Source organism: Mus caroli, chromosome 4 (genome assembly GCF_900094665.2).
Source record: "Mus caroli chromosome 4, CAROLI_EIJ_v1.1, whole genome shotgun sequence".
Classification (NCBI taxonomy): Eukaryota; Metazoa; Chordata; class Mammalia; order Rodentia; family Muridae; genus Mus; species Mus caroli.
Genome location: NC_034573.1, coordinates 43,333,032 through 43,359,777, shown reverse-complemented (window position 1 = coordinate 43,359,777; position 26,746 = coordinate 43,333,032). Strand labels below are relative to the sequence as shown.

The window sequence follows — 26,746 nt, the reverse complement described above, 5'->3', positions numbered from 1 at the left end:
GGCCGGAAGAGGCCTGTGGCCCTACTCAGGCCGGTTTTCTGCTGTGTTCCACTCACCAGCAGTCTCAAAATCCTGTGGCGGGGGTTGTGGGTAGCTGGCGAGTGTCAGCCGACCCTGCGCCCTAGCTGCCCTGGTGCTTTTCTGACCGGAAGAGGCTTGTGTCGGCGGCTAAAACTTTATCTGCTAGTTTAGCAAGAGAGTGGCCACATGCTTTAGCCAGGATCAGGCACAGCAGGAGGGCCCCTGCTGGAAAAACTGTTTTTTAAGAAAGGGAGTCTGCAGCCTCATGGTTTTGGGGCGAAAAAGCTGATAGATATTTTTTTTTCCTAAGAAAATTCTCTGCAATCGTGATTATTGCGTTTAGCTAATGACAAAGTGCTTTTTATTTTATAACTATAGCTAGAAAAAAATTAATATTCTCTGATTGGTCTAAGTGTAGCCGCTTCATTTGTTTATTTAATGGTAATGTGCTCTGCGTGTCTTCATAAAAGTATCAGCTCATAAATTATTGGTTATTATTAAATAATTGTAACATTGGTAACAAAAGGTTAGCCTTAAATTGGCAATTCAGGAGTCTTTTCAAACACGTGGCATAAGCAGGCCAAAAAACTGGGTCTTCTAAGATACTTCTAGCTGAGATAATATTTAATGTGATTCTTATTCTTGAAAGTAGAATTAGATAGATTTAAAGCAATGTCTCTTTAATGAAGCATTAAAGCTTGCACTGTCATGCATTCATAGGTATAAATTGGCAGCCAAATCTTGCAATGTGTAGTAAAGATTTAATGTTGATTCTAAAGTGATGTATTGCTTTGAAATTGGGTATTGCTTTCCCAAGCCTGTAGATATTATTCTAACGTTGTTGCGTAAGAAACTTAAAAATCATGGTTAAAAATTGCCAGTGTTCCTTTAAGTGCAGCTGGCAGTTTGATCGCAAATTTAAGATTTTATACTCACCCATATATTGTTAATTAAGATAATTACAAGAGTAATTATCTTATTAGAGCACTAACACAGCTCTCTGTGGCTATACAGCCATACAAAGCTCAGGGCAGCCTCAGTGAGGTTTGTGTGACTTTCTTTTGTTTTGCAAATGGTGTGCCAAAGGAAGTTCTTGAAACTTGCCTCTTCTTGCCTCTCAAGGGAAGTTTACTTAAAATCCTTGCTCTCACACAAGGAGCTTTTTAGTTCTGGGNAGTAGCTGTTGCTCCAGAAAAGATTCAGAGGCAATATCTTTTTAATACTTAGGGTTGTAGTTTGCTACAGAGGCTTTGCAGAAAATAAAGAAAGCTTTTATAATTGTTATCAATTATAATCAATGGTAATTAAATATTAGCTGCCCATTTTAGTTAATGGTTATTAAATTTGCCCACAGCAATTCTTTAGCAGAATGCATTGTGACTATGGGTGTGAAAACCTTAGCTGTCATTGAGCTGACCCTAAGCAGAGTTGCCTTATCCTTACTGTAAACATTTATCTGGTTCCTGTAAATCCTTTTGAAGTCATCCCTTTGTTTTGTGTCAGGTAACTTCAAGGTACTTTGCCTGCTGTGATTTCCTACCCCCTTTATTTTCTGTATTCTTTGGCAAGAGAAAACGTTATTGCAAAGTCATTTTTCTTATCCTCCCGGCCAGCAGGCTGCTGGCTGCTACAGGGCAGGGCCTTGAGGTACACACCTTTCCATGAGCGGTAGTGGCACGAGAACCCCTAGAAAGTGGGTGCCTTTGTAACGAACTCAGGGGAGGACTGTGCTCATCATTGCCCCCATGAGCCCCCGCCTGTCCCTGCTGGGGTAGCCATATTTTTCCCACTAAGACTCGGGGTGCTCTGCCGTCCTCGCTTGGGCTTTTTGGCCTACAACAGATTGAGCCGCCTTCAGCTTCTTCCTCCTGAGAGGAAGGGCGAGAGGGTTGCGAGGCCGAGGTGGCACTCACCTCAAAGCACAGTTTCAGCGTCCTATTATAACTACTGTGCTGCTAATAAAGAATTGTAAGATATATTCGTGACAAGTTTAGTGCATTCATTATACAGGAGGCCATGGTTCCAGGAGACTAAGTTTCCATGAACTTTTCGCCTCCGGACTGTGTCCAAGCTTTTGGACCTGTCACAGTAGTCACTACTGGAGTTGGTGTGGCACTCCAGCTTTGGATCAGCAGGATTGGCCCTTTCACATGCTCTAATAATTTACAGATGATATAGATTTTGGGGGTGGGCTGTAGGCTTAGATTTTTTAAAATATTTGTTTATTTATTTTATGTATATGAGTAAACTGTCACTCTCTTCAGGTACACCAGAAGAGGCTGTCTGATCCCATAACAGATAGTTGTGAGCCACCATGTGGTTGCTGGGAACTGGACTCAGGACCTCTAGAAGAACAGTCAGTGCTCTTAACCACTGAGGAATTAGATTTTTTTTTTAATAACCTACTTTTAATACAGGTTTTCAAGTGCTTCAACCCCCCCCCCCCATTCTAGCCCACCGTCCAAAGGTAGGGGAGAAAAGGGATTGGACAAGGGGATGTGGATTGTTTAGAAGTAGTCCTTGGAAGTGATTCCAATCTCTGTTTGTCAGAATGTCAGCAGTCCAATTCAGTAGTGTCAGGATACCAAACACAAATCAGCAGCAGTGACATGATCCCGCAGAAACTGCCAGGCACTAGGCAGTGGAATCTACCAGAATCAGCCTGTATGACAGGAGAAATTCTCTGATGTGCCTCTCTCAACAAATTGAAAATTGGCAAAGACTTGAGCCCAACAAACCTTTGCAAGGTTAGCTATGCAAGCACTCCATCACTGTATATTGAGTCCTATTTATACTCTCTCCAAACATCATGTGTCCTCCGATTGGTCTTGCCTCAGCAAAACATCACATGAGTCTACATCACATGACATATCCAGAAACTTCTACTTCCATGAACCAATTCAAAATCCTGGATCTGGGCCTGGGTGGTAGCTGAGCTGGTCAGCCCCCTGGATCTCCCTCAAACTCCCCAGCACTGCTCTGGCTAGGCCACCTAATGCTACCATGGGCAAGAGCTAGGATCAGCTCTCCAGCTTTCATCAATCTAGCAGCCAGATACCCAAGTAACCCCCCTTCTGCAAAGCCAGAGAAACCATGAGATGGCTAGGGTGTATCTTCTGGCACTGAGCCTCAGCAGCCCCCACAACCCTACCAGGGTGACATGGCAGGTTCTCTAAATCACTGGGGATATGGCTTTGTCCACTACAGAGGAATACCTGCATTGTATCTGGTGGCAGGATCTTGTCTTTGATTTTTCATGACTCCTGGTGTGTCCCTGCCCTAGAGACACAGGGTGGCAGGAATCTAATCTCCTAAATGGTCCATCTATGCATTTGGTCAAGTAATTCCTCAACCTGCTTTCTGGGAAGGATAGTTTTTCCTTCTTGTGTGTGCCACTGCCCTTTTTCTCTAGGTAGTAGTTGGTAGGGTGGCTAGCAATCTGAGTCCTTTCTTCGTCAGTATATTCTAAGTGAGGCCATTCCTTAGTCCAGTCCCACTTCCCAGTAAGTGTCTCTTGCAGGCCCATAACTGGGATAGTCTCCTACATAGTCATTTCTTGAGCCACTTGGGTTTCCTCTCCACTCTCAGAGTTACCCTGGGTTAGCAGAGGGGTTCTGAACCCCATCATCCCTCTTCCCCCAGGGCTAGCACCTTCACCATTTGGGGATGCTTTTCCCAAGGCCTGGGATTTCTTGCCCCCGGCTTCCATTTGTTAGGGCACTCTCGGACCCAGTGGTCTCTCTCCTTGCAAGATACACACTGGTTCTTTTCAAGGAGTTTTCTGTCTCTCTTCTCTGCCTTCCCTAACTACTGTAGCCAGGACTCTCTGTAGATTCCTTCCCTGTCACTTTTCTTTATTTCTTTTTCTCTGCTCCTTCTCCTCCTCTGTCTCCCTGTTATGATAGACTTTCTCAGCAACCTGCACTAAATCCCTCAATGGCTTATCCTGTCATCCCTCTAGCCCCTGAAGCTTTTCCCTGATATCTCTACTAGCCTGGTTTATAAAAGCCATAGTCACAGTAACTTTGTACTCCTTGCTGCTGGGGTCATAGGGTGTATATTGGCAGAATGCCTCCATGTCCCACTCTAGAAAGGCTATGGGTGACTCATCTGGTTTCTGCTTAACCTCATGTACCCTGGTGAAATATGTGGGTTGTTGTGTGGTCCCCTTGAGACCTGCCAATAGAGTCTAGCATAGACCTTCAGGTGGTCCTTACCTTCTGCCATATTAAAATCCCATTCAGGTCTAGTCAAGAAAAGCCTGCTGCTGACAACAACCCCCATGTCTGAGGGGCATTCTTTCTGGCTTCCTGCATTATCATCTTTCACTCTTCAGTCATAAAGAGCACTCTCATGAGTTGTTGGATATCATCCTAGGTAGTCCGATGAGTAAGCAAAACAGTCTCAAAGAAATTAATAGGTCCCTTGGAAAGTTTTGTGTGTGTGTGTGTGTATGGGGGGTTGTTGGGCCTTCCAGTTGTACAAGTTAGCCAAAGAGAAGGGCCAATATTGCATAGCCTGATTGCCCTTTTCTAGGCCCATATGCCCTCAGTGGGAGAGCCACCATGGTATCAGGGGAGTGGTTCTCAGACTTTGGGTCCCCATGGCAGGACTGGGAAGTTCCATGTTTCCTTCTTCCTGACAGCCAGAACCTGTGAGGTGGGTCTTGGGGGGGGGGGGAAGAAAGGCTTTATCCATGGGGTGGGGAAGGGTCTCCTCTACTAGATTCTTCCAGGTAACTATGTAGGGCACTTGCTCTGAGTGCCCGAGAGATCCTGGCCTAAAGACTCTTTCTTCTACTGCTTTGGTCAGCTGCAAGTTGAAGGTCCCTACAGGTGGCCACCCTACTATGAAGGTAGACCATTCAGAGGAACAGAGAGTAACTAACTTGCTCTTCTTTACTACTACTACTGACAAGTTTTCTCCTCCAGTGGTTAACTAGGATATTTAACTGGGTATATTCAGTCTGTCCAATAATGTCATTAGTCCAAGTCCAAAAACACAGGACAGGATAACCAACACCAACAAACACAGAGAAAGACAATAAATGCACAGTTCATTCCTGCCATGGGCAGGAAGCCAGTAATCAGGTGACTCGGCTGTCTTACACTTGACTGGGTCAAATGGAGGGGAATCCTCCTGCCTCCCACCAGGGGACCTGGAGCCTCCTCCAGGCTCCTAATGGTAGTGGCATTAAGGCACATCTGCCCACTGCTCTTGACCTCCCCAAACACTGTGTGCTCTCTGAGTCTCCAGATGTTTGCAAGCAAACTGAAAGTTCAGACAAAACCATGGTACCTGCTTGAGCTGGTCCAAGACTATGATGAGCCTTAGCTACCAAGGACCCTCTGAGCGAACCACACAGAGCCAGGGATCCATGCAAAAGCAAGAGGGTCATTCTGCATCCAAAGGAGAGGTGGCAGACCTGGGCAATCAGTTTTTATACAGTATTCAGGGGTGGAATAGAGCATGAGCAACTAGGCACAATGTGATTGGCAAAACAGTGTGACTTTTAAACTGATCAGTCCTTAAGGAATGAGGTAGCAAGGGCTTCTCTTATCTGTGGGTGGCCAACAGTGGGTCCCCACTGTAGTCTTTCTAAGGAATGTAATCAGCCTCTCCCTTCTGGAGGGGACGGGCTCCTATGTGCTCTATGACCTCTCTATTTCAGGAGGGGAAGGCTGCTTGGTGGAATTTTCCAAAGGTTCTGAGCCAACCTCTTCAGTATTATAATTCTCCCATCTATATTTTGAATATCCAGTGTCACCTTCATCAATTATCAAGGTACTTTCCCAAGGTATTATGCCCAATTCCTATATGCCATGTTACACGCATATGTGGATATACTATGAAAAGGAAAACAACAGGAAGAGGTACTAAAATGGGGGATATTTCCGGAAGACAATATTTTCAAGTTTTTTCTTCTTTCTTGTGATTTACTTTCTTACCTACTCTCAAAAAAAAATACAGAATGCTTCATAAACTTGTGTGTCAGTCTTTTGCAGGAGCCATGCTAATCTCAGTATTGTTCAAATTTTAGCATATGGGCTGCTGCAATGAGCCCTACTTTAATCACTTATAAAGAAGCACCCCAGTCTTTAGAGCAACCAGCATTGGTAACTATACACCTCATTTTCCTAAAACTGTAAGATGTCCCTTTTGAGAAAGTTTTGATGCTCTGCTACAGTATGTCACATAAATTCCAGTGTTTTTTCTTAGACCAACCAAGTCATAGACTTCAGGTGTGGCCCCTTGTAATATTTCCAAAAACACGATCCTCATGTGACTCTTTTGTTTCCAGTCCACACCACTGCAGAGATGGAAAGAGGATAACCTGCTTACAAGATTACTGCCACAGAGGAGGAAATCAATGACAAAAGCCAAGAGAGGGAATCAGGAGTTGATAGGAGGAGTCAAGGAGAAAGGCTTAAGTATTAAAGTTCATTCTGGAGCAGCTCAGTTGAAAGGCAGCCTGGGACAGAATCTCTGCTTTCAGTCTGTGATGGCTCCTGCTCCTGCTCTGACCGTGGGAACCTAACAAACAGGATCTTGGAGCTGCTGGTGGTTTTCCTGGAAACATTTGTAACTTTCTTCTTCTTCTTCTTTTTTAAAGTATAGAATGGAGTTTATTCAGGGCATGGGGAGGGGAGTTAAGAGGGTAGTAGAGACAGAGAGAGGGAGAGAGTAGAGAAATAGAGGCTGGCCATGAACAGGCCTTGAACACATGGAGAGACGGGGGAAGGGAATAGGGAAGGGAAAAGGGAAGAGCCCAAGAAGACAAGAGAGCAAGAGCCGGTTGTAACTTTCAACACGTTATGGTGTTTTGTATGATAGAAATTTGCAAGCTACAGGTAAATCTGCAGTGCTTTGCCGTTGTTCCTTAAAGGCAAGACATCCTGTCCTACACTGTGCATCTGAATTCATGGGAAATGTCTAGGAGGTTAGTTTTTTTTGGTTTCTTTGGTTTTCTAGTAGGCAACACCTCTATTTTAAGAAAGCCTTTTTACATTTTGCTGTTTGTGTTTCTCGAATTACACCTGGTGGCAGATTCTCTGAGGATCTAGAAATATACTATATCACTATAGTATGTGGTTTGCAGATTTATATCAGCCGCATTGAGTGAAAAAATAAATAAAAAAGCAAGGAAAGGACATGACAGCTCTAAGGTATGGTGGAAGAAAAAGTTTATTAAAGATATGTGGAAGAGCATAGTCAGAGGCAGGGACATCTGAGAGAGTCCAGAGTAGACATGTCCCTGAACCATGTAGGGAGATGGGGAGGGGAAGAGAAAGAGGAGAACCATGTACCAACGTCACGAGGCCAGACATACAAAAGTAGGTAGGTAACCAAAATGCCTGGATTATGTAGGGAAGAGGCACTGGAGGGAGGGCAAGTTAGACTAGTGAGAGGTAAGTCAATTTCCTGAAGCTTACAACTATATATGTTTTCCTGAAGCTTACAACTATATATATATACATATATGTGTGTGTGTGTATGTAAAACATTTATAAAAAGAGATAAGTTTTAGACATTATTATTACCACTGTTTGTAATCTTTACTGAAATCCACATTGTAGAAAAGAGAAAAGACAGTATACTCACGCCTTTGAGTTATAGTAAAATCTATAGTAAAACAATTTTAGCCAAAAGCATTCACACTCTTCATTCTATCCAGAAGACTGGGTGTATATAGATTAGACAGATGTTTTAACCGAGAAGACAGATGTTTTAGATTTAGAAGATAACCAAAAGGAAACGTAAAATCTTGAGCTTGTGACTATGATAATATTAGTAGTGCTTCACCAGGGCCAGACTAATAGTTTATCAGATCTCTATGGCTTAATATTAAAATTCTGAACTCTTGAAGTCTTAATATAACACTAGGAAAGAGGGGTAAAGAAATATGGAGCATTTTTCATTTTTTAAATATGCCATAGATCATCTTTTTACCCATTTATTTGTCATGAGATCCAGATGGTTGATTACCAATGAAATTCATTACAAAGAAAGTTCCTTTAAATAAGGAAGTAATACAAAGGTACTTTACAAGCTGTTTTGTGAGTTTATCTCTTTATATGTTGGTAGCAAGGTTAACTGTTAGTCTTTCTCAGCTGGAGGCCTGGGTAGGAAAGTGAGGCTGGAGGCTTGATTTTTACATGAGCAGAGAACTGAGAAGGTTTCTGAAGCCTTGCTTTCTGCAGTTAGTCTGACAAAGCTACCAGGAGTCTTATTTATCAAACATATCCTATTTATCAAACGCATGCTGTTACTTGTTTAATTTTTTTTTGGCAGATTTGTGTTAAACAGCAAAGATGTAAGTAGTTAGGCATACATTTTAAACCAACTTTTGCTAATCTGAAGTGACTTTTATAACTTTAAAAGTTTATCACTATATAGAGAGTATATTGTAAACCAAAGGTGAACCACATATACAGTATGTTGTAGATTTTTATCACCATACAAAAAGCCATACTAATCCAAACTATTTGAGATTTGTTGTTGCTTCCTTGGTTTAAAAGGAAACAAAATGATAACCTCAGGACTAAGGAGGAGGTGAGGTTTTATAATCCTTGCTTTATGCCACCTGGGCATCTTGAGATGATTTTAAGCCCTTGGCATTGCCAGAATATAAGATAGAAAAACAAAAAGTATTACATCCTTGGGAGTTTTCCCAGGGTAGGCAGAAGCATCAATAACAATAAGAAATAAGTGTCCATACAACAAGAAAAAAGGCTAACTTTCCAAAAGACATGACAAATGTAACGTTTGACTGTCTTAAATCACAAGGACTGGGGTGTCTCAGGGATTGATGGCAGCTCTACAGGAATGTAGGAGCACTTCCTCTGAGCGTAGCGAAGAGCTGATGGTTCGTGGTTCTGAAAGTTAGGGCCAGAACTGTGAAACAGCTAGGAAACAGTGGAGCAGTTTTAAAAAGACTCGTCCTCAGTTTCTAAAAATATAATAACTAGTATTATTAGTTCTTTGGGTTATGTACAGGTTCCTTGTGTGAGGAAAAATTCCTTTATGATTTTTAAGAGCTAAGGTAACCTGTTCTGAGTGGGGGTTATGAGTGAATGAATACTGTTGTGGAGGCTGAACAGAAGCTCAGTCCTGTGCTGCCTGGGGTTGCCAGCTGCAGCTGTTAGAAGTTCCTCTGTAGGCAAATGGATTGGTTGCCTGAGGCTGTTGAAGTACCTCTATTGTTTGAGGTGCCTGGGGTAGGTCCCTCATCCAGTTTCTCTGGTTTGATAGGATTTCTGTATTATTAGGGATGACAGTAGCAACAGATAAGGGAGTGCCATTTATGTGAAAGCAAGATTTGCATTCACTTTTTCCCAATGACACCCTCTCTGACAGCTGGGTGGATGGGTCAGGGCAAAGAGAGAGGTTTGATTGGACTTCTGCTCTGAGAGGGATCAGAGGCATTAAAATACAGTGCTTCCTGCCTTATTGGGACATTGTTGATATGTCCGGGCTTGTTACATAAGTAACGTTTTCTAGCCAGGCCTGCTTGATTAAATTCTTTCTTTCCTTGATTGGTAAGATTCTGTTTGGTAATCTGACCTTGTGAGGCTGTTGTAATGGTCATACCTTGAAGGTGTGAAGTAGCAAACTTAGGGCATGCTTTAATAAAATCATAAATATTTTTAGATTTTTAAAAAAAAACTTGTCTCTAAAAAAGACTGACAAACAGGCATACCATTCTCAAAGGGCAGTTGTTTTGGAAACAATGTCTTTTGTCTCAGAGCTAGGAGACATTTTTTAGGTTTAGCCTCTGTCAGCTGAGCAGTAGATTCCTCAAAAATGTTTTTCTGGGTTTTGTGCTGCAGTTGATATTTTTATTAAAGCTTCCTTTGTAATTCTTTGTTGATTTTTTTTCTATAAACTATTCCCCAATACCAATACACATTTTATATGTTAACTCTTTTATTCCTTTCTTTTGTCCAGTTGTCTTAGACAACTCTTTTTGAGCCAAATTCTCATATATAGCCATCCATAGTAAAAACCAATGTTTTTAGCTAGGCAGGCAGGCTCTGGCTACTTTAAACTAATCATGAGGAGTCATAAGAAATGTAAATGACAGAGATTCCCATAAAGAATCCTTATCCCCTTTGTTATCCTCCCTAACCAGAGGGAAACAGCCTCCTGATTTAGCCTTTGCTTAGCTTGGTATACTCCAGCAGCAAACCCTATAGGCCCTTTTGGTTTCTTTTTACATTTTTTAGGAGTTCTTATGAAATGACTTAGGTTTAAGTGCTGCAGTGTAGGCCACTCATGTTTCTGATAATTTGTTACTTTCTTTTCAGATTCCTCCTCCAAGTTTGATTTTTCTTTTTCTGATCATCACTACCTCTGAGCTGCCTTTCTCAGACTTTTCTGTCAAGGGATAGATATTGTTCCCTCCTTCTGCCGTAATGTCATCATTCCTAGTTTTTGTACATTTTCTTTTTTCTTTTTTTGAGACAGGGTTTCTCTGTGTATAGCCTTGTCTGTCCTGGAACTCAATCTGTAGACCAAGATGGCCTTGAACTCAGAAATCCACCTGCCTCTGCCTCCCAAGTGCTGGGATTAAAGGCATGCGCCACCACTGCCTGGCTTTTGTACATTTTCTAGGAGAATAGATCACATGATTTTTTTTCATTCATTTTTTTTAAACAAAAGTTCACTAAAAGTTATTCAAATCATAAATTTAATAAGAGGTTTACAACAAAAATATTTACATGTGTTTCCATTAGAAGTAGTTTTCTAGTTAGATATTCATTATCTGTCACTAGCTCCACAGGTTCACTGAGAGTCTAAAACTAAAAGTTTTGTATTAAGTTTGCTTTGAAGTTTTATATAGATAAGCCCAGTCAATCTTTTGTTTTCTGTCCTTGCACTTAGAATAAATCATTCTTTCTCTTTTATGACCTTTGGTTAATTGTTTTATTGCCTCTAGGAATGTGCTCCTAAGTGCTAAATGGCTGGTTTTTCTCTCTCAGAAGCAATTACCTCTTGACACATGAAGACTGGCAGAGCTATAATTGCAGTTTTCATATCAGAGAGGGCTTTAATATCAGTCCTATTATAAAAGGCTTAATAAATACTAGAATAATTCTAGGAATTCACGTAAGATCATCATTAAGAAATCATCAGTTTGTCTATATAGCGCTACAAGACAGCACATCTTCATTGATCTGCAGAAATCTGGCCAATAGGGTAGGCTAATGCTCAGGATTTATATATTAACTGCATAAGGACAGAAACGGCATATCAGCTGCAGGAATTATTTCCTGAGATTTGCCCTTTGGGCCTCGCCTCTCTCTCAAAGGTTCTTTCATTGTAGTTTCATGGTGAAGCATCTCTGGAAGATCACCTGCTACCTTATAGCCGTTGCTAGATGGCTCCTGACAAAGTAGCATATATATATATGGTACATTCTAGAAAAGAATCAAATATATATCATATATATGGCAAATTAAATTAAAATTTCTATGTATAGATTTTCATTATAAGCCTTTTGTTATAATTTTAAAGCTAAGTTTTGTTTTTACAGATTCTTTAACCTCACCCAATGAACTTACAAATTAACCTGTGATAAAGACTATTTACACAATAATCTTAAAAGATTTCTTGAGAAATTATAGAGATTCAAGAGTCGAAAGCTGTAGAACCTTAGAAATAGAAGATGTTAGGATCATTTGCGTTTGGGATGGCAAAAGTTGTTACAATCTGCAAGAATCTGGAACTTGAGTGTGCCATCTTTGGCCTTTGAGCTATGCTGCGGCCAAGCTATTCTCAATAAGAAATCAAGGCTTGAAGAAAAATCTCTGAGTCCGAGAAAGGAATGGAGTCCAAGGAGGAAAGGTGGTGAAAGAACTCCCCATAGGGAGGTTTAGACAGTGAAGAGTCAGAGAATAGTGTAGCCATAAGAGACAAAGAGGAACAAGCAGGACCTCCACCTGACAGAGGGTCCCAATACTATAGAAGCCAAAAGGGCACACAGAAGCTACAAGACCTTGTAGGCATCTCTGAGGGGGAGGCAAGAAAACTTGCAATGTAGGGACCCAGGAGGGCCCAAGGAGAGACAGTGCAGGTAGCTCCAAGGAGAAGGGGGCAAGGAAAGGCTGCAGACCCTAGAGTATGTAGGCAGCTCCTAAGGGTGTGTGTGTGAAGAAGTTCTAGGAAGGAGCTGAGAGGAGTCATGATGGAGCAGAGGGATAAGTGTCATGGTAACAAGAATTTCAATCTGGAGCATCCCCAATCAACCGAGAAACTTGTCAGAGAGAAATGCCCCAAATCACAGAGAAGAGGTATTCCTTTCCACATGACGAGGGCCCAGTAGGGTGAAAGGAAGCTTCCTGTTATACTGGTATGGCTTTTATAGCAAAGGTAGACAAAATAGGGAGCTTTGTAGTGACACCCAGTAGAAGGGGAGAGACAAGTGGTTAGAGAAGGTAGAGGAAGAAACAGTTGGAGAGGTGCAAAGGTCTTAGTAAGTAGAATTGCCCATGTGGTGGGTGTGTCATGGTATCACCCCACCCCCACCCCAAGAGGCTTTGCTGGAGATGCCTATGTGGTGGGCAAAAGAAGAGATATGACCATGTAATTAGCAGACCAAAAGGGTGTGAGGGACAGCCATATGGGGAGAGGAAGAGGAGCATGGAGAGAAAGGAACCAAGGATTGTGGATTATGTAGAGCAGAGCCTTTTGGGGGAAGGGCAGCCCATTCTTTGGGCTGAAAAGTTCAGGACAGAAGGTGGAGTATGTCAGCCATACACTGTAATAGGTAAGGACTGAGGGATGCTGGGAGAACCCAGAGGCCATACTTCAGTATAAAACCCATAGAAACACTCATGAGACCAAATGTAAAAGTTGAAGACAAAAGTCAGAGTGTAATAAATGCAAACGTATTGAGAGACAGTTCGCTGACTTTTTGAGGAATTTTCTTGGAATATAGTTCTCGAGTGCTGGGGAAATGGGCTGGAGTGGTAATGCTCTTGGAGTGAAGGATGGAGTGTTCTCTGAGTGAAGAAGAAACAGAAGGCGCTGGGGAGAACAGCACTATGGTTTCCGATTGGTAACTGCATCTGCAGTGGGAGATGTTTTGTTTTCTTTCATTCTTTGTTTGATGCTTCCTCTTGTTGGGCCAGTTCTTAGCTGCATTTCCTCCTCAATCAAGTAAGAGTGGTTTCAAATTAGACACTCAATCCTCTTAAGCTTGGGAGTCTTTCACCTTGAGGTCTGTGACCAGCTCCACATCCAGACTATCACGCTCAGCTTCAAATAACTCTGTTTCTAAACAGTGGGTGGCTTCAGCTTCACCTGCTGTTTATTAAAGAGAGAGACAGGATATGTTTAAAGAGACAGGTATGGTGAGGTGGGAAGGGTGCTTCAGCTGGCCTTCGGCCCTCCCTTGCTGAGGCATCCCTTCCCCCTGAGGTACCAGCCATCGGGCGGGCACATAGGATAGGATAGAGTTTAGGACACAGGAAGGGGAGTTGAGAAGGGAGTAGAGGCAGAGAAAGACAAGAAAAGAAAGAGTAGAGAAGAGGAGAGGTCGGCCACGTAGAGAGAGAGGGAGAGGGGGAAAGGGAGAGAGGGAGAAAGGGGGGAGAGAGAGAGAGAGAGAGAGAGAGAGAGAGAGAGAGAGAGAGAGGGGGGAGAGAGAGAGAGAGAGAGAGAGAGAGAGAGAGAGAGAGAGAGAGAGAGAGAGAGAGAGAGAGAGAGAGAGAGAGAATGAGTCAGGGTTAATCCTCCAAAAGGCAGGGGAATTGTTAGTACATGCCCTTTGTTTCCTTTTGGGAGGGGTGTAATTCCATGAATCTTCAGTCCTGCCTTCTGGGGTAAATAATTGGGAACATTTAGAAAACTTATTCCATTGGATATTGAACAGTCACCCATCTTCATAAGTACTTCATAAAAATTCAGTTTGGCTCCTTTTAAAATTCATATTCTCCTTGAAAAAAAATTCTCCTTTTAAAATATTTACTCATTCTTCAATATGATTCTTTAAACATTTATTAACTGCTTTCTTCTGGGCACTAGGCTAGGAATGAACACAGTGTTAAATAAGGCATGAGTCTGCTCTTGAGGCATTTACAAAGTCTGTAGCAGTGGTGTCCAATGGGAAGGTTCCTGATAATGAAAATGTCTTTATTTACATTGTCTAATATAGGAGTCACTAGCTATATTTGTTACTGAGTAGTTAAAATGTGGTTACTGTGAGTGAGGAACTATGCTTTAATTTCATATGTTTTCAATGAGTCAATATTGTACTTAGAGCATAAAGGGTAGAAAAAGAAAAAGATGTATATTTTTGTTATACTCCTGTTAAAGCTGTAATGAAATGGTTGGTTAAACATTCTTAAAAATACATTGAGTTAATTGTAACTGCCAAGGTATTAATATATATATGTAAATTTGCAACACACATATGTGTGTGTGAGTGTGCATCACAGTTATATGTAATGGAAAGGCCACAAGTTTCTCTTCCCAGAGATAGGGAGAAGGACTCCCTTTTTAGCAAGCAGGAACTTCAGTCAAGCCTCTGAGGGAATGGGGGCTTTTGTTTAAATGCCTGAGCTTGGGTAAAGGACTTTCTTGGAGAACCAGACACACAATTATAGAATATTGCAGGGTTTTTTTATGTAGCTTATTTTATCCAAAGAGATAAAGTTAAAGAGGAGGTAAACAAATATTACTGTGTATATAGACAAATATATGTATTATACATATATAACATAGGAAAATTAGATCATGAAAATGGAGCATGAGACAATGAGAGGTTTGTGGCTTTTTTATGTTGAAAGTAATGTCAACTTCCATAAAAATGCTAATATTATTAATTGATGGTCTTGACTATCCACCCTCAAATTTTAGTATTTTGCAATTTTCTTTCTTGCCTTTTCTCTATCCAGGGAAGCCTAGCCAATATCTGTTGCCTCAGACAAATATGGCACACCAGAAATAGAAAAAAGCAAAACATTTTCCCAGTTTTTGAGTTACAGAAAATCTTCTGGGAGATATCCATTACCAAGTCATATAGGGGTACATACTGTTTGTTGATATTATATTGTTATACATTGTTATTTGATTCAGGGCCTCCTTAGCTGCTGGGGGGTAACTCTTAAATTAATGTGATCCTTCTCCTCAGTCTCCAGAGCTGCTGGAAGGACATATATGCACCAGTTGTGGTTTTTCTGTTGTTGCTCAAGGTCTCTCTCTCTCTCTCTCTCTCTCTCTTTCTTTCTTTCTTTTTTCTTATGCCTTTAGACCAAGCAGGCAGCTTTTAGTTCACACCAACTCTGTGTTCCACCTAACTCTGGACTTTATATATAGACTTATAGTATGTGTGTGCCTGCCTATAAGCTATCTCACCTTGGCATTTTTTTTTCAAACCAGGCCCAGAAAAAAAGCATCATGTTATATGGGCAAGGCTTCCCAACCACTGAGGAAATCATAGGCCCTTCCCTGGGGTCCAAGAACACACACAGACACACACACACACATACACACACTCAGTATTTGAAATTCTGTACTTAAATTTCTGCTACCCAGAGGGACATAAGCTAAAAAGGGAAATCATTTTACTCGAGAAAAATAAAAAGACATGCATGAGATTTTGCACATGTATAAGTTTGTGAACTATAACTCTTTCCCATTATATATTGTGTGAAATGCCACTAAGGAGTTAAGGAGTATATTTAACTAACTACATTAATAGTAAGAGAAGGAAAATAATACACTATCAGAAAGCATACAAAAAGGAAACAGAGAGGAGGAATGAACTATCATATGTCTGTTTTTTAATGATCTTGAAATTATAAGGTTTTGTATACACGTATACATGAACGCATCATAGTACATATATGCATATGTACATGCATGCCACAGTGCAATATACTTATATGTGCCATAGTGCATGTTTACATGTGTGTGCCATAGTACATGTATACATATGCATGTACAGAGATCAGGAGACAACCCGAGGGACTTGGTTCTCTCCTTTTGCCTTTCGGGTCCTGAGGAGAAAACTCAGATTATCAGTGTTGTTTGTAGGTGTCTTTACCCATCAAACCATCTCCCTGGCCTCAAATTTCTACTCTTGTTTGGGGAAAATAAAGTTTATATGTAGGGTCACATGGCATGAGTTAAGATGTTAAGTTTCTAATTTATAAAAAAACCATTATTTCTTTGAAAAATTGTTGTAGTTGTAGAACTTTTTGTTAGACTATGCAAACTGGAGCAGGATAAATTATATTACAGCTACGGCAATGGCAGGAAGTGACTTCTTTGTAGGGACAGAATTTGGAAGTGTGACATTACGAGAAATGTCTAAGATGATGGAGATTCCCATCACTAATCCAAAGAGAATTGCCCCTGATTTCTACAATACTCTTCCACCTTAAATTCATTTTCAAAGTCATCTTACTGTCATTCTTAAACACACAAATGTCACATGATATGATACTAAAAAGCATAATGAATATGAGCCAAAAGAAATCCACACCCCAAGGCAACAATTTCTTAACACTGTGTTTTATACATGGTGAAAATTTTCAATGTTTATAACAATAGGAAGGTTATTTATACAGCTCTCTGGCAGTGCATACAAATTCATTTTAAGAATGCAAATTTCTCTCTGGTTTTTATTTATACAAATACAGTTAGCTCAGGCCCTTAGTTCACTCTATAGAGTTAAGAAGAATTTATTGGGAGTGACTAGAGAGGGAAAGGCAAACATTTTCTACCTAATGTCCTCTGTGTGTACAGTACTCACTAACAATCAAGAACATCCATCTTGCATGCAGAATTAAAAATGGACTCAACCAAGTAAACACTGTATTTTATGTTCTGTTGTATGGGGATGAGAGATCTATACAGAAATCACTAATAGGGCTACTTAAGACACTGTCAATGTGAATGCCAGCATCACATGACAGGTGACTGTGGTTCCCCGAGTCCCTCCCCCATCTGGTGATAGTTTTTGAAAGACCATTAGTTGAGACTCTGAAGTGTATAAGTATAAAGTCTTATATGGTGTGTGTGTGTGTGTGTTTTAAGCCTGGATATTTTTATGTGTCTATTGGATCTCTAATAGACTGTTATATAAAGAACAAAGAATAAATGGGCCTGATTATATCTTAGATGTGTCAAACTGAAAATCATTTGTATAAAGAAAAATTCTAGAGCTTTGGCTTGAATCCCTATCACACTTTAACATGTGCACACTATAACCCACCCACCTGTGAAGGCACCTTTGTTTAGCTCGTGTCCCAGGTGTTATGAGCATTGGGTTACTGGTCATATGGTCCTTTGTATGTTTGTTGGTTGGGAAACCTGAGACATCATTCACTTGCATACACAGTTGGCTTCAACAAGCCCTTCTCTGTTTACCTCATGGGTTTGTTTACATCAAAACCACATAATTTCCTTAGGACAACTCCAAATATAAAGGTTCTCACTATAATCTAAGTCCTTTCCCTTACCTCAGTGTAAATGGTAGAAATTTAGACTTAAGATGACATTGATCATTGTGTGTAAATTCTGGCAAGCCAGAATCAGTAAATTAAAGTACTTAATAGGGACTCCAGAAAAATTAAAAGGTGAATATCAATAGTTAGTGGAGTGTTGAGACACAAAGATAACCTCTCTAAGATAGACACTTCCAGAAGATAGCCCCTGAGACCTGTCAGCTTGCATTGCTTTCCGCTTGTATCTATGTGTGTACTTATTTAAATGGGAATTGTATCTTTAGGACTTTACATTTACATTCCAAGAGAGCAAAGCTAGAAGTATTGAATTAAATTAAAGCATGAGTTAAATACCACAATTACAGTTTTTAGTAGACAAAGAGACACAGGGATAGCTTAGTTGGTAAAGCGATTACTCCAGAACTCCTGTAAAAATTCTAGCCATGGTGATATATGTCTGTAATCTCAGCACTGATGTTGAAGATCCTGGATGTTCACTGGCCAGTCAGTCATGTCTCATGGTGGGCTTCAGCCCAATAACAGACCTTGTCAATGTGTTATCATGAAGATAACAACCAAGGTTGTCTTCTGGTATACCCACATGTAGTCTCTCAGACACAAACACATATGTACATGCATGCACCCAGGCACACACGTGCATAAAAACAGATGAAGAAGAAAAAGAAAAAAATCTGTTGCTAAATTTGAGAAGATTTTAAAAAGGCAGGTATTGTTTTAGTAGGTTGATGCCATTATTACCCAATATTTGATTGGAAGAGGGTATAAAAGAAAGGTTCAAGAACTCAGTTGTATGGGATGCTTCTAAAACATTCTCTGGGAGGTAAGAATATAGAATATATTATCTATAGCATAACTTTAGGTGCTTTCAATGAAGGACTGGGCAAAGAGTCAATACTGTAAGCAAAATAAAGGTGAAAAAGATTAGGGCTTAAGCAGAGTTCTGGGGTAGACAAGAGGCTAAAATAAAGGGAGCATTGATTTTTCTTTCAGTAAATTTGTTCCATGTTAATTGAGAAATGTAGTCAGAACAACTTAGAATGTGAACTTCCCAGTAAATAGACCCACTAATATATCTAGTATGCCACTAGGTATTTTTCAGGGCATCCTAAGAAACAATGAAATTAGAAACCTATGTCTTGTGGCTCTTTGGTAAAATACCTGGCTCTCAGAAATAAAGTTAGAAAGAAAGAAAGAAAGAAAGAAAGAAAGAAAGAAAGAAAGAAAGAAAGAAAGAAAGAAAGAAAGAAAGAAAGAAAGGAAAAGAATAATAAAGCCAACAAGCATTGAAAATATCTCCAGTTTCTCTAATTAGAAAGATGTAAATCAGAAAAGACACATTCGTGTCCCATACTCCAATGAGCCAAGGGAAAAACCTGATGTCCTCTACTGAGCAGAAACAGAACTGCTCCCAGTGTTTCCCAGTGGTGCTGCTTCAGGGGAGGCAGGGTGGCTCCGTTTCTTGTTCTTCAAGCTCAGAGTAGTGTTCCATAGCCAAAGAGGAAAGGGCTGTCTGGAAGGTGATCATCCTAGCTATTCTCATAGAAAGAGTCACAAGGTCCCTAAGGGAAAGGACAAGTAAGCTTGTCCAAAACTATGTGTCTATGACTTTGATACCATATACACCCTGTTCAGCAGCACTGGCATAGAAAGTGTAGCAGAAAACACCTCTATAAAACCCTTTGTTTTATTTTTAGGAAATGCAAAACAAAGGCATTCAGGTTTGTTCTGATGAGTAGAAAAACCTGTGAGTACAGGAAGCTAAGAGCCCATGCCCAATTCTTCCCAGAAAGAATAGAAAATAAAAAAATAGTCAAGGAGGTAAATGTATTTTGTAATTTAAAGAAAAAATAAGTTTCAGAGGCAGGTGTAATATTCAGACACTTGAGTCACCGAGGAAAGAATTATTTCAGCCTATGAAATGAAGCTAGCCTGCACAATATCACAGCCTATGGAATTAAGGTAGCCTGGACAAAAGAACAAGAACTATTTCTTTAAGAAAGTGTGTAACATAATTTCAGGCACTGCCCTTCTACTGCTACATTAAAAGTAAACTTAGTTCTTGTAAGATAGTGGAAGCAGAGGATCAGGCATTCAAGGCTAGCCTCAGCTACATAGTGAGTTTGAAACCTGTCTGAGCTACATGAGATCCTGGTTTCAAAACCAACCAACCAACCAGCCAAACAAACAAACAAACAAACAAACAAAATCACTAACCCAAAGCAAAAAAACAAAATACAACAACAACAACAGCAACCACACCCAAAGCTGAATTCAGGCCTTTCAGTAAGTGATAAAGATCTACCTGAGACTTGTGAGTAATCCTGAATTTAAACATGAACCAGTGGCCCTAGACAGGCCATGAAGCCAAAGGGTAGGGAATACAATTAGCTGTTCCATCCTGGCCTATAAGTAACAAAATCAAAGGAAACAGGTGGCAGCAAGTACTGTTATTCCTTCCAGGTCATAAAAATCATAAAACTAAATGACATGTAGACGATAATCAATAAATTTAGCATTCCTTGTTGTCAATACACACCTGTGAGTTCCATACCAAATAGCAACTTTCAGCTCAGTACAAGGTTAAATATTTGTAACATAAACATATGCATGCATGTGAGTGTATGTGTTTGTGTGTGTGTGTGTGTATGTGTGAGAGTATGGGGGGAGGGCGAGGGGGAGGAGGAGGNGGGGGAGGGGGAGGGGGAGAGGGAGAGGGAAAGAAGAGTCAGAGAGACAGAGACAGACAGAGACAGAGAGAGTGAGCCAAGGTCTGACTGTGTGGCCACTCAGCCTAGCCTGGAACTTGCTATGTAGCTCATCCTGCCCCAAGCATGTGTTGATCCTTCTGCCTCTACCTCTCAAATAGAAGGGTTACATCTGTGCTCCACTGTGTTTGACTGTAGATGGAACAGTACTAAGGTTTCGTTGGCCCTATAGGGTGGAACACTACTTTCATGTCCAAGGTCCTGGTCAATTTTGGAAAAGGGCATTTTTGCACTCCTTCAATTAAAACTACAAGAGACAGAGACCCTAGGAACATTCCTCCCCATTTTCCTTTATTCCTGCCTTGTCTCCCCAAGATGTTTTGATCATTACTTTATAAGAAAGTATAACTTTCCAGGCTCCAAGATGACTCAGCAGATAACAGTGCTTGCCTTCAAGACTGATAATCTGTGTGGTCCCATGGTGGAAAGAGAAAACTGACTCAAGCAACATGTCCTCTGACTACACATGAAAACAGACAGACAGACAGACTGACACACACAAACACACACAGAGACAGACAGACACACACACACACACCACATACAGACACACACATACCCTTTAACTCTAATGTAAAGAATCTAAAGTGTTTCCTCCAAAGCAAACACGTTTATTATATGGCAGCCTGCTTCCATAGACAGAAAATGTGTATGTGTGTGTGTTTATTAACAGCAAATACCAATGCCTAACTTCTTCACTATGTGTTTTACCATCTACAGTATAACATAGGAAAAGTTTATTTTAGTCTGTCTAACTTACTGAGTTTTATTCCTCCAGGGATGTACCCTGTATGACACCCTATCTTTAAACTACATTCTGAGACACCTCTAAGTCTATAATAAAAAGAGAACTGGAATCTATAATCTGTTCTCCTGGCCAGTCAGAGTTTGTCAATTGTCTCTGTTTACCCTGCACCAATTATAATGTTTGAGTTAGCTCAGGGGCAGATACCACGAGAAGATTCTTGGAGTAGTCGGTCATGCAGCTATGTACTTCTCTGTCCTCAATGATCTCAAAGGCAAAATGAAGTTGATTTTGGGATTTTCCTAAAAAGACTTAGATATAATTTTTTTAAAGAAAAAAATACATAAATTGAATCATAATGCAGAATGTCCCCAAGAATGCAACACTCAGAGACCAAAACCCCAAAGTTGTAGCAATCCCCTGGGCCTTGATGGAGCTGTCAATCAGCAGTGTTGGCTTCAAGACCCTCCCTGTTTCCAGTGGATAAGGCTATGCCAGGGGAGGGAGAGAATGAGAGTGTGGGGGAGGAGAGGGAGAGATGGGGGTGGAAAGGAGAGAGCAGGAACATTGGTCATGTTACAGGGATCAAATGAGCTAAATGACATGCTAAACTCTGGTCAGTAATACAGAGCAAAATTGGGAATTCTAACTAGATTTGATCCCACAGATTCATGTCTCAGTTACTATAAAACTGTAGTTTTGTGATTTTGAATAAATTGAGCATTAATACTATGAACATTATACTCCCCATGAAGTATTTGTGAAGTTTTAAGAGAGGTAACACATGGATCCAAAACAGTACACCTCTCCTGCCCAATGTGGTCTGGAGTGATTAGATGATAATAATAGGTAATCTATTATGGTGGTGATGTAACTAGGGGCACAGGGTTCCTTCTTTCAGGTTCACAGTTTCATTGGTAAAGGGATTTTAAAGGGACACAGAATGGAACATGAGGAGAATTTATTGCAGTCAGAACAAGAAAGAGTGTCCTTGAAAAGAGAATGAATATGGAGAAGTAGAATGTTAGATTTGCAAAATTCTGTCCTGTTCCTGTTTTCTATTTGTGACTGGACTTGCAACTCTAGACATGTAAAGAAAGATCAAACATAACCTACACGACTTAGATAAACATTAGTCTGTGAAACTTGTTTAAATAAAGAAGGGCCTGGTGGATTTTGAGTCAGGGCCACAGAAGCCACTCCTTCTCTCCCCTTGCTGACTCCTTATCATCAAGACCCTGGTTGGGGGAATGGGGACACACACACCTTCCACCACCACCATCTCTCTACTTCCCAGAGCTACACATTTCATAGTAAAGTCCTTGGAAGGCTTGAGGACAGCCTTGCCTTGGACTTTTAAGTCTCCAGCTTATTTTCCTTTCATCACAGGGAGGAAGCGCCCCTCAACACCTTGATGATGGTCCAGTTGATAGCCACACCTTCAAATGCCCTTGTGGATGAGCCGGTGTCCATTCGAGCAACCGGACTGCCTCCATCGCATATAGTGACCATCAAGGCAACAGTGAAAGATGAGAAGGACAATGTGTTCCAATCTAAAGCCTTCTACAAGACTAACGAGGCTGGTGAGGTGGACCTGGAGCAGACACCGGCCTTGGGCGGTGACTATGTAGGGGTTCACCCAATGGGCCTCTTTTTCTCTCTGAAACCCAAGAAGGCTTTCCATAGGCTGATCAAGAAAGATGTGATGAACAGCCCCCTTTGCATCAGTTTGGACCTGTACGACTCTGTTAACTGGCTAGAAACAGTCAGGATTCCATCCAAGGCCAGCCAGAGAGTGCAGCGCTGGTTTGTTGGCCCTGGGGTTAAGAGGGAACAGATTCAAGAAGGTCGGGTTCGGGGAGCCCTTTTTCTCCCTCCAGGTGAGACTAACTTTGCTGATACAGAATGTAGATTATTAAAGTTTTTTTTCTACTTGTGAGCTCTTTTTTGCTATAGGAATTTTCACAAGATATTGGGAATATAGGAGTATGGAAATAGGTGTAGAGATCTGTTACCGATAATGTCTGGAAAATACTTTCAAAATTGTTCTTTGGTATACATACAATTGTATCATTTATTAGAGAAAAAGCAAATTTGCAAACTGATGGATGAATGGGCTTGCCTGTTTTTCCAAAAAAAATTAAGCTTTGGTTGAATATTTGAGATTGCAGGGTACTGCTAGATATCTTTACTATTTTCAGGATTCACTGAAATTTTGGTCGTATAATTGTCAATGCTAAGAAATATGCTTCACATAAATAGGTAGTGCCAAATTGCACCAGGATTTGGGGCCATTTAACAACCTGTTGAAAAATTCTATGCTTCTCCTAATTCAGAGTTCACTGGATGAAATTTTATGAAACTCAATTCAGTAAGGCAAAGGGCAGTTTTAAAAGTCAGACATTAACACAAAACAACATGAAGGTTTACTAATTTGATACAAGGTGAAGAATGATGGCTGGAACACATCAGAAGCCCTCATGCTTTCTGTAATTAAACCACCATGGGTCTATAAGAACAAAGAACTGCCTGTTGTGTTGTAGAAGCACTGCCATCCATTGCATACAACAAATAAATCTGAAACTGAGCCCAGGTGTTGGAGGTAACAGAGACTGATGACTAGTGCTATTCTGGCACCGGTGGAGATAAGTGGACCTGCTGTGCATTCAGAACCAGGGCAAAGTGAAGCCTTGTGGGCAGGAGCAGACCTTGGGACCACTGCTCATTTTATTTTGAATTAAATTTTGGCCATTGCGCATTCACATGATTTCCTATGGTCAGCTTTCTCCCATATTCACTTATATGAGCCTGAATGGACTTGTGACTCACAATTTAAGAATTTATGACATAAGGTAGCAATTTCTATGAACTGTCAAGTGGACATAAGTGTATGCACACATGCATGTGTGAGAGTGTGTGAACATGTACCACTGTGTGCCTATGTATACTTTCTTGTGTTAACTCTCCTCTGACTGTCATACTTAGCTATTTTTTTTTATCCCATTTTCTTCTTTCTTTTCTTTTTCTGCCAGGGAAAGGTCCTTTCCCAGGAATTATTGATTTGTTTGGTCTCATTGGGGGTCTAGTTGAATTTCGTGCCAGTCTTTTGGCTTCCCATGGCTTTGCAGTGCTGGCATTGGCGTATTTTGCCTATGAAGACCTGCCTGAGAAACTGCAAGAGGTGGACTTGGACTATTTTGAAGAAGCTGCCAACTTCCTACTATCTCACCCCAAGGTATTGAAAATAAATTTCATTTCATCTTGTGAAATCATTGGAAAGACAAAACACAGGTGTCTCATCCAGTCTGTGCAGTATTGGGCTGAGCACATTTTATGCTTCAAAAATCTTAGGATTGTTGAGTTGCTTTTTGATTACTGTTTACTAGCATACAAAAGGCAAAAAAAAAAAAATACACAGTGCACACATTGTGAGTCTCTTCACTGGGAAAAGCCAAGACATGTTACATTTGAAGCTCTTACAACATATTCATGTGTCTCTTCAATGTTCTATTGGCTACTGATCCTAAATCCTGAACTTGGTATGTTTTCATACATCAGTGATGATCTGTACATGATTCTTTCTCCCAAAGTTTTGATATTTGTGCTAGTAACCAAGTTTGTGCTCATGCCTCCCTAGTGCATGGAATTACAGCTGTGCACCACCGTTCTTGCCTGCCTTTTAAAAATAGATCCAAGGAGCTGAACTTGAGTCCTCATGTTTGCCAGCAAGCACCCTACCCCTGAGCTATCTCCTCACCCCAAAATACTTTTCTCTAGTGAAGTCAAGAGTGTGATTCTCTAGAAGCCTAACTTCCTCTGCTCTTGGCTTGTTCTTTCAATATTGCTGGGTTCTAGCTACATTTTTTACAACTTCACTTGAAAATTATTATTTATTTTTAGATAGGGTCTTCCTATATAGCATAGGTTGGACAGGAACACAAAATCTCTGGTCTCAGTTTCCCTAGTATTGGGATTATAGCTCCATCTCCGGCACTGTTCTCAACATTATCTTCCAAGTTCCTACATAACATTTGACAGAGCCCTTAACACCGAATGGATCTTCTAGCTCAAAGTTCTAAAGTCCTTCCACAGTACTCCCTAAAATATGGCCACTTTGTCACAGAAATACCCCACTATGCTGGTACCAATTTGCCTGAGTCAGGGTTTCTTTATGACGCTAGTTTACGTGAGGTTATAAGGTTATATTTTGATTGTTTAAAGATGGCTGAGAAGGATGTTCCCTGAAGACGGTAAAGCTCAAAGAAAGTATTATTAAATCAGTAGTAGATTCTTGATTTTGAAACCTGGAAGACCTAAGTATCAGAGTTTGACTGTTTTGAATGCCTGGACTTCTGTCAGGAGAGTTTCCTCCCAGAGGCTGTATGTAAACTGTTTTTTCCTTTGTTTTATATTTAAGATCCAACAGCCAGGAATTGGTGTGATCTCCACGAGCAAAGGAGCAGAGATTGGGCTAGCTATGGCCTGTTACCTGAAGCAGGTGATTGCCACAGTCTGCATAAATGGGCCCACCACCATCACAGGCTTACCACTAAGATACCAGGATCTGGTGGTGACACCCATCCAACAGGCTCTGGAACGGATTGAAGTCCATGTTTCAGGGGCTGTATGCTTCCGTCACACTACACAATATCTCCAGAATAAGCTGTACTCACAGAATATACTTCCCGTCGAAAAGGCCCAGGGGAAGATCCTCTTCATTGTGGGAGAGAATGATGAATTGTTGGATAGCAAGTTGCATGCACAGAGGGCCATGAATCAGCTCCGGAGACATGGAAGAAGCAGTGGAAAGATGCTGGCATACCCTGGGGCAGGCCACCTCATAGAGCCGCCTTATTCTCCCCTTTGCTTTGCATCTTGGCGACCTGTCCTGGGTCAACCCATGTGTTTTGGAGGAGATCTCATGGCTCACGCAGCAGCCCAGGAACACTCCTGGAGAGAGATCCAAAAGTTCTTCAGGAAACACCTCCTTCAATCCAGAAGCAAACTCTAAATAGTGTGTCCATGCCAGAGTAAAATGCGTTAGAGAAAATGCTGGAATTGTGGGGATAAAAGCATCAGATAGGGATTTCTGGGAAAGGGTAGGGATGGGGATCAGAATCTCCTGGCTTTTTTACACTCACATTAATACCAATTCCATTGGAAGGAAATGTGATAAATGACAAGACCAAGATGCACGTGCATCTGATATGTTCCTGACAAATCTGTATATAGTTTGCAATTTTCTTATCTGTTTTTTAACAGTCACAAGAAATTTTTGGTTTTGGTTTTGGTTTTTAATCTTTTTTTTATAGTCCAGATTTCATTCCCATCATGGTCCACCTTCTGACTGTTCCATATCCCATACCTCCCCCTAACCTCCCATCTCCATGAGGATGTCCCCAGTCCCAAGCCCCTAACCCATCAGACCTCCCCACTCCCTGGGGCCTCAAGTCTCTTGAGGGTCAGTTAGGTGCATCTTCTCTGACTAAGTCCATATCCACCAGTCCTCTGCTAAATATGTAGTGGGGGCCTCATATCAGCTGATGCATGCTGCTGGTTGTTGGTCCAGTGTTTGAGAGAGCTCAGGAGTTCAGGTTAGTTGAAACTGCTGGTCCTCCTACAGGGTTGCCCTCCTCACCTTCTTCCAGCTTTTCTCTAATTCAACCACAGGAGTCAGCAGCTTCTGTCCATTGGTTGGGTGAAAATATCTGCATCTGATTCTTTCAGCTTCTTGTTGA

The 26,746-nt window shown here is 41.0% G+C and overlaps 1 protein-coding gene and 1 non-coding gene across 4 annotated transcripts in view; one reads left to right on the top strand and one right to left on the bottom strand.

The window, feature by feature from the left end:
- Positions 1-26,199, top strand: part of LOC110293184 (acyl-coenzyme A amino acid N-acyltransferase 1) — a 26,864-nt gene extending 665 nt beyond the window's left edge. For 2 of the 3 annotated variants that reach the window (XM_029476496.1, XM_021160993.2), the window contains exons 2-4: positions 22,398-22,888; positions 24,041-24,243; positions 25,426-26,199. In XM_029476496.1, the coding sequence (XP_029332356.1) occupies positions 22,398-22,888; positions 24,041-24,243; positions 25,426-26,019 (1,288 nt within the window). In that variant the 3' untranslated portion in view covers positions 26,020-26,199. Of the gene's footprint in view, positions 1-6,805; positions 6,962-22,397; positions 22,889-24,040; positions 24,244-25,425 lie in introns of those variants that run through there. The other variant, XM_029476497.1, reaches the window with a different exon arrangement.
- Positions 5,982-6,085, bottom strand: LOC115030912. The gene has a single exon (XR_003836513.1). It is a non-coding gene; the product is annotated as a U6 spliceosomal RNA (small nuclear RNA).
- Positions 26,200-26,746: the final 547 nt, after the last annotated feature.